The 14,402-nt window shown below is 34.6% G+C and overlaps 1 protein-coding gene across 4 annotated transcripts in view; it reads right to left on the bottom strand.

Annotated features, from left to right (window-relative positions):
* Positions 1-14,402, bottom strand: part of LOC129757556 (cAMP-dependent protein kinase type I regulatory subunit) — a 196,907-nt gene that overhangs the window by 83,655 nt on the left and 98,850 nt on the right. For 2 of the 4 annotated variants that reach the window (XM_055754829.1, XM_055754827.1), the window contains exon 2: positions 8,250-8,597. The exons of 1 other annotated variant lie outside the window; for it this stretch is intronic. In XM_055754829.1, coding sequence (XP_055610804.1) covers positions 8,250-8,273 — 24 coding nt within the window. In that variant the 5' untranslated portion in view covers positions 8,274-8,597. Of the gene's footprint in view, positions 1-8,249; positions 8,609-14,402 lie in introns of those variants that run through there. One more of the 4 variants, XM_055754830.1, reaches the window with a different exon arrangement.

The raw sequence follows: 14,402 nt of genomic DNA, 5'->3' as shown, positions 1-14,402 counted from the left end.
CTATTTGCGTTCGGTTGCTTTTGCCGAGTGGGTTTTTTTTCTTCTATTGTTGGTTTTCCATTCGACTTTTTTCTTTTTACTTTTTATGAATCGGTTATAGGTCGATTGTGGGAATAATTTCTGCGACAGTTGATTAGCATTCGCTTTGTGAATAAAAAAATCAATCAAGTTGAGTACCTACTGTTGGTAGAATTCGATTGATTTTGATTGAAAATAATCGTATCTATTCCAACCGTATCCGTATATATCCAACAAAATAAAAATCTTGGATTATAATAATTCGATTCATATTTTATAAAAAAAAAGTTACAATTGTGCTAGATTCATAGCGGAAGAATTCTGAACTGAATTGGAAATCTGAATCTGAAATCTAAATCATATTTAATTCATATTCAATCTAAAAGTTGAATCTGAGTTCTGAATTCACAATATAATTCTGAATATGAACTGTGATCATAATATCTGAAATGTGAAATCTTAATCATAAATCTGAACCATAAATCTGATATATGAAACTGAAATCTGGAATCTCAATCTGAAATTTAAAATTTTAAATTAGAAATTTGAAATTTGAAATTTCAAAATTGGAACTTAAAATAAAAAATCTGAAATCTGAATCTATAATATGAACATTGAAATTTAAAATTTAAAATCTGACATTTGTAATCAGAAATTTAAAATTTGAAATAACAAATAGGATATTTGAAATTTGAAATTTGAAATTAAAAATTTAAATTTGAATTTTAAAAATTTGAAACTTGAATTCTGAAATATTCGTCAATTATGTTATTTGTAGTGTCTTTTTAATCATTTTAAAGTAATTTTTATTATTTTTTTGTCAGTTTTGTTATTTTTACATTTTTGTGATTTTTGTTTGGATATAACAAAAATGACAAAATTGAAAAAAATGCCAAAATTGCTAAAAATGCCAAAAATGGCAAAAATTATGAAAATGACAAAAATGACAAAAATGACAAAAATGACAAAAATTGACAAAAAAAAAATGTGAAATCTGTGAATATTCCAAAAATTCTGTGTTCTGTGACACAAATTCTGTGATGAAAATTTGCTCAAAATTCTGTGATTTTACAGATATTTCTGTGATTTCAGCAACCTTGACTATAATTCAGTCAACTTCGTATCTTTTAAAGCAAACAAGTTTAAAGCTGGCGAATAGAGATACATATGTCTTTCGGCATTGAAAAAAATCTCTGATTTTGAGAAATACAAAAACGACCCCAAATCGACTCAGCTCAACATGAACCGTTGCCAAGATTTGATCCCAAAACAGTTGTGATTCCGAAGACGCCGAAGATTCTAAACAAAATGAAAAAATTAAGGTTAAAAGTGAACAGTGAAACTATTTTATATTGATTGGCAACCATGGTTTAAAACCATGAGAAGTTTGAGAAAAGAGAGTCTTCAAAATCGCACTTAATTGTAGGTACAGATCTGCTAACAAAAAAAAAAGATCTATGGGTGTCTAATATAGTTCGAAACTCCTTAAAAATAAGATAAATCTAACCAGTTCATCGTTATTGCATTCAAACATTTTCAAATCATAGTAGTTTTAAAGTTGCCGAAATCACAGAAAAATCTATAATTTCACAGAATTTGAGCCAATTTTCATCAAAGAATCTGTGTCACAGAACACAGAATTTTAGAAATATTCACAGATTACACAGAATTTTCAAATTTTGGACTTTTTTTTTCAAAATTCAGTTTTTTATGTCACATAAATTTTGGATAATTATCTTTAAATTTGAAAAAATATGATAAAATTGGTAACGGTAATAAACTTTCCTAAAGAAAATGTAAAAAAGCCGCAATTTGACATAACTTATGAATGAAATAAATGAAAAAAAAAAACATCACAGAAAACCGTCACAGAATTTTTGAGTAAAATCACAGAAAGTCAGAAAAAAATTGAGTAAAATCACAGAAAGTCAGGAAAAAAATTTTTAGTCGAAACACACAATTTCTCCGGAAACCTTGGGTAGTTGCCGAAGCTGTGTATGAATTTTTATCACGAATTCCAGTGATCAGTTATTCCTTCAAAAAGTCTTTAGAAGTTTTCCGAAAAACTTCTGAAGAAGGTTACAAAGTTTGGTTAAAAGTTTCAAAATGCGGACATAAACATCTGTTCACTTCTTTCCAAATTTGCTTAAGAAAAACTACTAATGGACCATTGGTGAAATAAAAAGTTTTGCTTACAATTTGCTTCTATATCATGATCGTGGTTCATTATGGATTCTAGCCAAAGGATAGAAAATCAATAGGGAAAACCTCGTGCAGAAAGGGTGATACAAAAATGGTTGATAATTGTTCGTTTAATCAAAACCTTGGGATCGTTAGCTCCTTTTAATTCTTTCTTCTTCATGTCTTTTGCCAGTTTCCAACCCATTTGATCAACTCTATGAGGTCGCAAAACGACGTGACAAAAATGACAAAAATGACAAAAATGACAAAAATGACAAAAATTGACAAAAATGACAAAAATGACAAAAATGACAAAAATGACAAAAATGACAAAAATGACAAAAATGACAAAAACGACAAAATTGACAAAAATGACAAAAATGACAAATATGACAATAATGTCTGAAATGACAAAAATGACAAAATGGTAAAATAATAAAAAAGACAAATATGAGCAAAATGACAAAAATGTCTGAAATGACAAAAATGACAAAAATGACAAAAATGACAAAAATGACAAAAATGACAAAAATGACAAAAATGACATAAATGACAAAAATGACAAAAATGACAAAAATGACAAAAATGATAAAAATGACAAAAATGACAAAAATGACAAAAATGACAAAAATGACAAAAATGACAAAAATGACAAAAATGACAAAAATGACAAAAATGACAAAAATGACAAAAATGACAAAAATGACAAAAGTGACAAAAATGACAAAAATGACAAAAATGACAAAAGTGACAAAAATGACAAAAATGACAAAAATAACAAAAATGACAAAACTGACAAAATGACAAAAATACAACAATGACAAAAATGATAAAAATGACAAAAGTGACAAAAATAACAAAATGACAAAAATGACAAAAATGACAAAAATGACAAAAATGACAAAAATGACAAAAATGACAGAAATGACAAAAATGACAAAAATGACAAAAATGACAAAAATGACAAAAATGACAAAAATGACAAAAATGACAAAAATGACAAAAATGACAAAAATGACAAAAATGACAAAAATGACAAAAATGACAAAAATGACAAAAATGACAGAAATGACAAAAATGACAAAAATGACAATTTTGTCATTTTTGTCATTTTTGTCATTTTTTGTCATTTTTGTCATTTTTGTCATTTTTGTCATTTTTGTCATTTTTGTCATTTTTGTCATTTCTGTCATTTTTGTCATTTTTGTCATTTTTGTCATTTTTGTCATTTTTGTCATTTTTGTCATTTTTGTCATTTTTGTCATTTTTGTCATTTTTGTCATTTTTGTCATTTTTGTCATTTTTGTCATTTTTGTCATTTTTGTCATTTTGTTATTTTTATCATTTTTATCATTTTTGTCATTGTTGTATTTTTGTCATTTTGTCATTTTTGTCATTTTTGTCATTTTTGTCATTTTTGTCATTTTTGTCATTTTTGTCATTTTTGTCATTTTTGTCATTTTTGTCATTTTTGTCATTTTTGTCATTTTTGTCATTTTTGTCATTTTTGTCATTTTTGTCATTTTTGTCATTTTTGTCATTTTTGTCATTTTTGTCACTTTTGTCATTTTTGTCATTTTTGTCATTTTTGTCATTTTTGTCATTTTTGTCATTTTTGTCATTTTTGTCATTTTTGTCATTTTTGTCATTTTTGTCATTTTTGTCATTTTTGTCATTTTTGTCATTTTTGTCATTTTTGTCATTTTTGTCATTTTTGTCATTTTTGTCATTTTTGTCATTTTTGTCATTTTTTGTCATTTTTGTCATTTTTGTCATTTTTGTCATTTTTGTCATTTTTGTCATTTTTGTCATTTTTGTCATTTTTGTCATTTTTGTCATTTTTGTCATTTTTGTCATTTTTGTCATTTTTGTCATTTTTGTCATTTTTGTCATTTTTGTCATTTTTGTCATTGTTGTATTTTTGTCATTTTTGTCATTTTTGTCATTTTTGTCATTTTTGTCATTTTTGTCATTTTTGTCATTTTTGTCATTTCTGTCATTTTTGTCATTTTTGTCATTTTTGTCATTTTTGTCATTTTTGTCATTTTTGTCATTTTTGTCATTTTTGTCATTTTTGTCATTTTTGTCATTTTTGTCATTTTTGTCATTTTTGTCATTTTTGTCATTTTTGTCATTTTGTTATTTTTGTCACTTTTGTCATTTTTATCATTTTTGTCATTGTTGTATTTTTGTCATTTTTGTTATTTTTGTCATTTTTGTCATTTTTATCATTTTTGTCATTTTTGTCATTTTTGTCATTTTTGTCATTTTTGTCACTTTTGTCACTTTTGTCATTTTTGTCATTTTTGTCATTTTTGTCATTTTTGTCATTTTTGTCATTTTTGTCATTTTTGTCATTTTTGTCATTTTTGTCATTTTTGTCATTTTTGTCATTTTTGTCATTTTTGTCATTTTTGTCATTTTTGTCATTTTTGTCATTTTTGTCATTTTTGTCATTTTTGTCATTTTTGTCATTTTTGTCATTTTTGTCATTTTTGTCATTTTTGTCATTTTTGTCATTTTTGTCATTTTTGTCATTTTTGTCATTTTTGTCATTTTTGTCATTTTTGTCATTTTTGTCATTTTTGTCATTTTTGTCATTTTTGTCATTTTTGTCATTTTTGTCATTTTTGTCATTTTTGTCATTTTTGTCATTTTTGTCATTTTTGTCATTTTTGTCATTTTTGTCATTTTTGTCATTTTTGTCATTTTTGTCATTTTTGTCATTTTTGTCATTTTTGTCATTTTTGTCATTTTTGTCATTTTTGTCATTTTTGTCATTTTTGTCATTTTTGTCATTTTTGTCATTTTTGTCATTTTTGTCATTTTTGTCATTTTTGTCATTTTTGTCATTTTTGTCATTTTTGTCATTTTTGTCATTTTTGTCATTTTTGTCATTTTTGTCATTTTTGTCATTTTTGTCATTTTTGTCATTTTTGTCATTTTTGTCATTTTTGTCATTTTTGTCATTTTTGTCATTTTTGTCATTTTTGTCATTTTTGTCATTTTTGTCATTTTTGTCATTTTTGTCATTTTTGTCATTTTTGTCATTTTTGTCATTTTTGTCATTTTTGTCATTTTTGTCATTTTTGTCATTTTTGTCATTTTTGTCATTTTTGTCATTTTTGTCATTTTTGTCATTTTTGTCATTTTTGTCATTTTTGTCATTTTTGTCATTTTTGTCATTTTTGTCATTTTTGTCATTTTTGTCATTTTTGTCATTTTTGTCATTTTTGTCATTTTTGTCATTTTTGTCATTTTTGTCACTTTTGTCATTGTTGTATTTTTGTCATTTTTGTCATTTTTGTCATTTTTGGCATTTCTGTCATTTTTGTCACTTTTGTCATTTTTGTCATTTTTGTCATTTTTGTCATTTTTGTCATTTTTGTCATTTTTGTCATTTTTGTCATTTTGTTATTTTTGTCACTTTTGTCATTTTTATCATTTTTGTCATTGTTGTATTTTTGTCATTTTTGTCATTTTTGTTATTTTTGTCATTTTTGTCATTTTTATCATTTTTGTCATTTTTGTCATTTTTGTCATTTTTGTCATTTTTGTCATTTTTGTCACTTTTGTCACTTTTGTCATTTTTGTCATTTTTGTCATTTTTGTCATTTTTGTCATTTTTGTCATTTTTGTCATTTTTGTCATTTTGTTATTTTTGTCACTTTTGTCATTTTTATCATTTTTGTCATTGTTGTATTTTTGTCATTTTTGTCATTTTTGTTATTTTTGTCATTTTTGTCATTTTTGTCATTTTTGTCATTTTTGTCATTTTTGTCATTTTTGTCATTTTTGTCATTTTTGTCATTTTTGTCATTTTTGTCATTTTTGTCATTTTTGTCATTTTTGTCATTTTTGTCATTTTTGTCATTTTTGTCATTTTTGTCATTTTTGTCATTTTTGTCATTTTTGTCATTTTTGTCATTTTTGTCATTTTTGTCATTTTTGTCATTTTTGTCATTTTTGTCATTTTTGTCATTTTTGTCATTTTTGTCATTTTTGTCATTTTTGTCATTTTTGTCATTTTTGTCACTTTTGTCATTTTTATCATTTTTGTCATTGTTGTATTTTTGTCATTTTTGTCATTTTTGTCATTTTTGTCATTTTTGTCATTTTTGTCATTTTTGTCATTTCTGTCATTTTTGTCATTTTTGTCATTTTTGTCATTTTTGCCATTTTTGTCATTTTTGTCATTTTTGTCAGTTTTGTCATTTTTGTCATTTTTGTCATTTTTGTCATTTTTGTCATTGTTGTCATTTTTGTCATTTTTGTCATTTTTGTCATTTTTGTCATTTTTGTCATTTTTGTCATTTTTGTCATTTTTGTCATTTTTGTCTTTTTTCATTTTGTCATTTTTTGTTATTTTTGTCAGTTTTGTCATTTTTTGTTATTTTTGTCATTTTTGTCAATTTTGTCATTTTTGTCATTTTTGTCAATTTTATCATTTCAGACATTTTTGTCAATTTTGTCATTTTTGTCATTTTTGTCATTTTAGTCATTTTTGTCATTTTTGGCATTTTTGCCATTTTGTCGTTTTTTTACACTTTTGTTATTTTTGATAATTTTGTCATTTTTCGTCATTCATTGTTATTTTTGTCGTTTTTTTTACTTTTGTAATTTTTTTCATTTTTGTCATTTTTATCATTTTGGTCATTTTTGTAATTTTCTATTTTTGTCATTTTGGTCATTTTTGTCATTTTTGTGATTTTTGTCATTTTTGTCATTTTTGTCATTTTTGTCATTTTTATCATTTTTGTCATTCTTATCATTTTTGTCATTTTTGTTATTTTTGTTATTTTTGTCATTTTTGTCATTTTTGTCATTTTTGTCATTTTTGTCATTTTTGTCATTTTTGTCATTTTGGTCATTTTTGTCATTTTTGTCATTTTTGTCATTTTTGTCATTTTTGTCATTTTTGTCATTTTTGTTATTTTTGTCATTTTTGTCATTTTTGTCATTTTTGTCATTTTTGTCATTTTTGTAATTTTTAATTTTTGTCATTTTTATCATTTTTGTTGTTTATGTCATTTTTGTCATTTTTGTAATTTTTAATTCTTGTCATTTTTGTAATTTTTGCCATTTTTGAGATTTTTTTACTTTTGTCATTTTTGTCATTGATATAAATTTCGTCATTTTCGTGATTTTTTTCATTTTTCATCATTTTCGCCATTTTTGTCATTATTGTTATTGATTTAATTTTGATATGAATTTTGTCATGTTTGTCATTATTTCTCATTTTTTGTCAGTTTTGTGATTTTTGCCATTCTTGTCATTTTCGTCATTTTTGACATTTCGGTAATTTTTGTCACTTTTGTCATTTTTGAAATTTTTGTCATTTCCTGTAATTTTTGTTGTTTTTGTCATTGTTGCCATTTTTGTCAGTTTTATCATTTTTGACATTTTTGTGCATTTTGTCTATTTTTTTTTTTTCATTTTTATCATTGTTGTCATTTTTGTCATGTCTGGGTGTTTTTGTCAAACTTTTGATTTTTTGGATGAAATCTAATGATATTGTCAGCAAAATATGTGAGGAATGTTGATATGTGCCATTTGGTGACAAGTATTCAAGTGCTGTAGAGATAGCTCCCAAATAAAGAGAACATTGAAAACAAATTTTGCTCAAGGTTGTACACTGTATTTTTTTTCAAAACCCGGGCACTCTAGAAAACTTTCGATATTTCCTTGTGTCTGCTTTTCAAATAACGCAGAATTTTGCTTATGAATGAAGTTTTGTTTCCCTTAAGTGAAAAAACAAGATATTTGGCTCCTCATGACTATATCAGTTTTCAGCCTACAGTCATTCATTGTCATTAATTTTTAGTACCTGTAGTTTTTAAATGTCGATTTTATTTATTTACTTACTGCTTCTTTAGACTTTTGAAGATTGAAGAGGTACGACTACCAGCATATTAAGTACAGATGAAACTTACCTAAAAAGAAAAGCAAAACAAGAAAACCAATTAAAACCAAACTCTTTTCGCAGCTAAAAAGCAATAAAGCGATGCACATTGAGCGGATAAAATGATCCAGAAAGGTAAATTGCTCACCAGAGGCAGTGTCAACATCGACATATCAATCCCCGGATCCAGCGAGGTATCGGTCGACTTGAAAGGTCTCCGGTGCGCCACTTTGGCGAAAGTTTTCCGACACGCGGTTTCCTTTTACGACGATGATACTCCGATGAAAACTGACGGAGCTCGAGAAGCCCCTGGTCTGGTGACCGAAGTCTGATGTCAGACAGGACGCAAATTCTTCAACTGAACCGTATAGCGCGCCAAGTCCGATTCGCCGGAAATCAATTTGATAAAATCGCACGGCAGAGTTTTCTTCCCTCAGGTCGTCGGAATGCTCTCGAACCTTCCACCTAAGTTTTCCCCGAAATCATCGGCACTGAGCTGTTAGTGAGAATTTATTTGCTATAATACTAGCACATACATTTGGAATGGGAAAATTTCCCTGATCGCACGTACTGATTCGAATAGTTTATGGCCCGATGTAATATGTGTCCATTAGAAAAGGGTAACTTATTGGGAAATTATTGGCTGATTGAATTTTTGAATAAATAATTGGCTTTCCCCATTTAACGCAGAAGACTCAAAAGGAGGATTTTCCCGGAAAAGGCTATCGCTATTAATACGATCGACCCAAAATCAGGGCGGGAGTTGCTCATCCAGCCATCAACGCCCCCACATCAACAGGTGCTACGCGGCTGCATTTCACAAATCGGAAATAACATTCCGGAGATCCGCGCACGTAAGGTTTCGTCGAAAATTTTCCCGGGAAATGAAAATAATCAAAATCCAAAGCATTCATTTTATCAATTTTCCGGCCGCCGACAGTCACGAACGAACGGCGTATTCTCACTAACATTTTATGCCATCACCTTCTCCCAAAACGACCCGATAACGAGCTGAATCCCAAGTAATTTTACGGAATGAATGATGGCAACCCCGACTAAGGGAAGAGAACGCAAAAAGCCCCGGTTCCAAAATCGGAGAAGAAGCGCAACCAGCAACATGGTGCTGGTAATTCGGGAAAAGAAAATAATCACCTTTTTCCGTATCCACCCCAAACTCCCACCCTCGGTGACTCGCTGTCGACCCAAACAAAATAAGGGTTATGAAAGGCTAATGCTATGAAAGGTGACAGTGTGCTATAAATTATTGTGACACCCACCGCCACCCCTTCCCAGTGTGGTTGGTTTATGTATGTGAAAATTGGGGCGGCTTTTCCGTGCAAGTGGGACAATGCTGGGGAAACATAATTTTCCGGTAAGCAAATTGCGACAGATCGGGGAACGAAAAGGATTTTGGGTAGATGAATTTTAACAGGGAAAAATAAAACTTGGTCAAAATAATACAGAAAAATATTTTTCAAACTATACCGTTACGGGAAAATTTTTTCCTCATATCAATCTCCAAAAGTTTTTTCTAACTCAGCAAGGTTAAACAAATTTTATTCAAATTTATCAGATTTCAAAAGTCGTTCAATAACATTTGGTCGAGAAACAACACTTCAGGCGAGGAGCCGTCTGACGGTCGTCATATAAAACTACATAAGATGATAGGTTTTAGAGCACCAAAAATCTTTTTCATTCCAAATATCTACAAACTTAAGGTGCATTTAGTTCGTGAAGATCTTCATAATTTTCATAATTTTTGAGCACCGGAAAATAAGCTCTTATGGTCATTGGAAGGTCGTCGGATTAAGAGCAATTGTTCAGGCAATCTTTCCTGATGCGACAGCTGCACCCGGTCGATTTACTCCTAATGTGGGAACCGGTACTCCGGGATTCTAACTCCAGCTTCTGTTAGTGATGGATCCAATCTAGATTCGACAAGACGACAACCCTACAACTGCTTTTCCTCGCACTGATAATGGTTTTCGCAACGAATTGGGCATTTTGAAGACCTCTAAACACTTCGACTCAGTCGCGTTGATTCCGGCCAGCATCATCAGTAGTCCTGGCTCTGAGTTCGATTGTTGCGATGAGGTTCTCCAGCCTGCATCCTCAGGGAAGCACAAACCTTTTAGAACTTTCCCATTATGTGACGAAATTTTAGTTTCCAGCTGCTCAGACATGACTTGCTCTGACATGCATCACCTGATGCCTGCCTATGAGTATGATCGTACTACAGCTTCTTCATGGGTTTCTTCACCGGAACGCAACGACCAAGGCATTTCGGAGACCCCTGAGCCCATCGACTGAGTAGCGCTGATTTTCACATGCGTCACCAGGCGTCCCGGCCCTGAGTTCGATTTTGGCGACGGGATTCTCCAGCCTGCAACTTCAGGCAAGTATCCATTTCTTGTTGGCCTTCCTCTTCGTGATGGACTCTCCTTTTCCAGTGCACTGCGAGCCTATCAACGTGTTAAGTTCACTAGTTCTTCGGCAAGCTCTTTTCCGGACCTCGAAAATGAAGTAACATGTACCAGGCCTTCAGCACAGTTACGCAACATATCAGGTCTAACGGAGACCTCTTTGCTTTTCGACTCAGTGGCGCTGTACCTTGCCAGCTCCCCGACCCTGAGTTTGTCTGTGGCGCAAGGGTTCTCCAGCCTTTTTTCATTAGTTAGTTAGTCACCCAGGTGGTAAATCCTACTTTCACGACGTACCTATCAGCTCGGTATACGTAGAAGGTAGAGTCTTATCTTTGTATGCTTTACTGCTAGGATCGGACGCACACTACTCGAATGCCTCCGCCGAAGGGGCATTCTACTCCGACCGTAGTCCAGTCTTCCTCCTTCTATTGGCTGGCAACTTTGGGGTTGGCTTTTTACCTGCCATGTGCCGAATCGAGAGCAGCTTATCCTAGACTCGCGCCTGAGTCCCGACTGTGATGTCAGCCAACCTGACTCGAGTGGCTCATCCGACGGAGACATGGGACCACTCTACCCGAGAGTATTCTGCGACGTGAATAATCTTCTCCCTACCAGTTCGACTGCGTAGAAGGGCATGTCTTATCCCCGCAGCTTCCGTCGCAGACGGCGCGTTCGACTCGGATACTCCGCGACAGTAACGGTGGATATATCCTACAAAAACACGTGCGACGTACCAGGCAGCTCAGCATATGCAAAAGGTATAGTCTTATCTTTGTATGCTTTACTGCCAGGTTCGGACGCAAACTACTCAGATGCTCCCCGACGGAGATCCAACTCCTTTGCAGGACCGTCATGATCCGAATGAATCTATCGCTGACCACGCGCCAAGTATTGGCATCCTCACACATCCTCCACACGATGTTGTCGGATATCGTGTCTGGTCCGGAGTCCGGAGGCGGCAAGCATGTTAATGTGTACCCCTTCGAACCTCAGACAGATGATCTATACGTGCTCTGGTGTCTCAACCAGTGGTCGGAAAATCGCTCAAGAAAAGCAATCAGGAATGGTTTCTAGCTAGAATGATGCTACCTCCGAGTGCTGTGATACGCACGTGGTAAAAGTACCCATTGAATATATGTCGAAAATCAACACTAACTTGATACAAGAAGATATACCATGCCCCACCGGAGGCTACCGTTGCTATTCGTCACGTTTCTAATCGACGGTGATCGACAAACTTGGTGATACATTTTGAACATAGCTCCCTCAATCATTCCCGAACGTCTATCCTCGCATCATTGTTGATAATGCTCGTTATTGATAGACGATCATTAATGTTTCAAAAGGAAAAATCTGAATAAATACCAGGACCACATGTTCAAAAAAGCTGTAGCACATACTGGACAGTTCATTGCGATTACCTAGTCATGATTTTGTCCTTCTAGGCAAAACGAAAAATAAAAAATCATCTGATAGCCTACATAGATCGCTCAGAACTGATACATATCAGTTATGATCCTAAAGGTTGAAAGTCGTTAGGGGAAGGAAATCAGCATCGAGACGTTCGTTGCTGATAGTCTGCGTCCTTTTTTACCTCATCATGTATCGCAAAAGTGTTTCAAATACAGAAGCGTCGTTGTCATGCATGATTGTTTGTATGATTTTGTTGAAGAAGGAAAATTTGACTGCTTTGATTTTTTGGCTCTGAATGTAGTCAAGCATGGCTCAGTGAAAATGATTGATTTTCGGAAGCATGGTCTCAACTGTGTCAACGCAGTTTGGGCAGAATGGCGAGGCCACGTGTCCAAACCGATGCATGGTGGTACTGCATGAAGCATCCGTGACCAGTCAAGAACTGTGTCATGCAGAAATCCACCTCTCCATGTCTCCGATTCATTAAAAATCCGACGTTAGGGATCAAGCGATGGGTCCACCGGTCGCATTTTGAGCAGTCTCACTGGTGCTGCCAGCTGGACATCGAGGGCTGAGATGTTTCCCCCTGTCGGGCATGTACCCGGGCTTGTAGCAGAAGATATCTTCCTTCCACACGTCTGGGAAGACCCTCTTATCTACGTATTGTTGCAGTGATGACCGGAACATTTCGAGATGTTTCATGAGCGCGGCCTTCACTGCAACTTTAGGCATGCGATCCGAACCCGGAGCTTTGTTCAGCTGAAGGAACTTAGCAATGTCCCGTGGCTCCTCCAGCGAAATCTGCTCCTCTTCACGCGTGTCCTAGTCATATGGGATCCTCGGCCATGAAACTTCCTCGTGCTGTGGGAATAGCTCGTTGACGATTTCGTGCAGTTTTTTTGGACACGTTTCCTGTGGCACAGGGGTTGTCGATGGCGTCCTCGCAGAGTTGCCTGAAACGTGACTTTTGGCTCACCTTGATTGCCTTGCAGAGGGCGGTCCTCGCACATCCGTAGCGCACTCTTCGCTCCGCTTTTGCTGACGGGGACCTCGCTCTCTGCATATGCCATATAGCCCGTAGGCAGCTAGTACGCAGATCCACGATTATCGTCGTTCACTAGTAGACGGGTTGTCGAGTGTCTTTCCGATTGGCCCTCCTCGTCATGCACGTGCGAGTACCCTCGTCAGGTTTTCCAAGTTCCGCTCCCAATACAATACTTCGACAAAGACGTTCCGGTCGAATTGCGTTGTCTTCCAAAGTCCTGTTGTGATACTTCTTCTGCCTTCCTGCGTACTTGTGCCCACACGATAACAAATCGCAAAGTGATCGCTACCGGTGAAAGCATAGCTTACCCTCCAGTCGCTCGTCCAGCCCGGACTACTGAAGGTGACGTCGATGATGGACTCGCTCCCAATCCTGTGGTAGGTCCTTATATCGCCTATATTCTCCAGGTCTACGTTCAACCTTGTTAGGGCTTCCAGAAGCTGTCCCCTGGGGTTTGTAATGCGACTACCCCATTCTACGGCTCACGCGTTGAAGTCTCCGCCTATGACAACGGGGCTCCTGCCGGTGGGACCTTCATCGATTTTATCCATCATGACGCCGAACCTGTCCAGAGAGGGTGGGGGGGGGGGAGGACGAAGATCCCGTGTTGACCTTCGCTATCACGAAGCATTCCTCTCCAGCCGACACCACCTCTTGTACGGGGTATCTTCCTGTAACCCATATCACGGTCAGTAAACGGGGTTCTCTAGCCTCTGAACTCAGGCAAGTATAGCACTCCCAACCGGTTTCCTCCGCCTGATGGTACTCTCTTTCCCGTGTTTGGGGATCTAGCTCTGCCACGGAAACTTTTTACTCTATAACCTTGTACTACCAGAACTTCGGAGGTATGAACAAGCTCATGATGCGGTTACGACGTCGTCGCCTTCCCGGAAACATGGCTGAACGACCGTACTCTTTCGTAGTCAGATATTTGTCCCTGACTATTTAGTGTTTCGTTGCGATCGCAGTCCACGTAATAGCAAAAAGAATACCTGTGCGGAGAGTTGATTGCCGTTGCGTCGGATCTCCCAGCGTTACTCATCGACGACAGATCCTGGAGCGATCTGGAACTTGGTGACCGTCAACTTTATGCCTGCGTACTGTATTTCCCTCCTGATCACACGAGAGATGTTGTCCTAGCTAAGTTTTTTTAGCGCTGCTTTTCCAAAGTTAGCTCTTTCTGTGCACCCGAAGATGGCATTCTTGTGATTCAATTAGCCCGGTTTAAAGTGGTGCTCCAACCATGGGTTCTTTACCCGGATCCAGTACGCTCAACTTTTTCGACTCTCTCGAACGTCATACTAGACTCCCTGAGTCGGCAGTTTGCGGCAGATTAACTGCGTGACAAACGAATACGGTCGTATGTTGGGTCTCTGCTTTGCCAGCGATGGGACTCGTGTATCGTCCGTTGTCTTGGCCC

Source organism: Uranotaenia lowii, chromosome 3 (genome assembly GCF_029784155.1).
Source record: "Uranotaenia lowii strain MFRU-FL chromosome 3, ASM2978415v1, whole genome shotgun sequence".
Taxonomy (NCBI): Eukaryota; Metazoa; Arthropoda; class Insecta; order Diptera; family Culicidae; genus Uranotaenia; species Uranotaenia lowii.
Note: the sequence above shows the minus strand (reverse complement) of the source record. Positions and strands in the feature narration are given on the sequence as shown.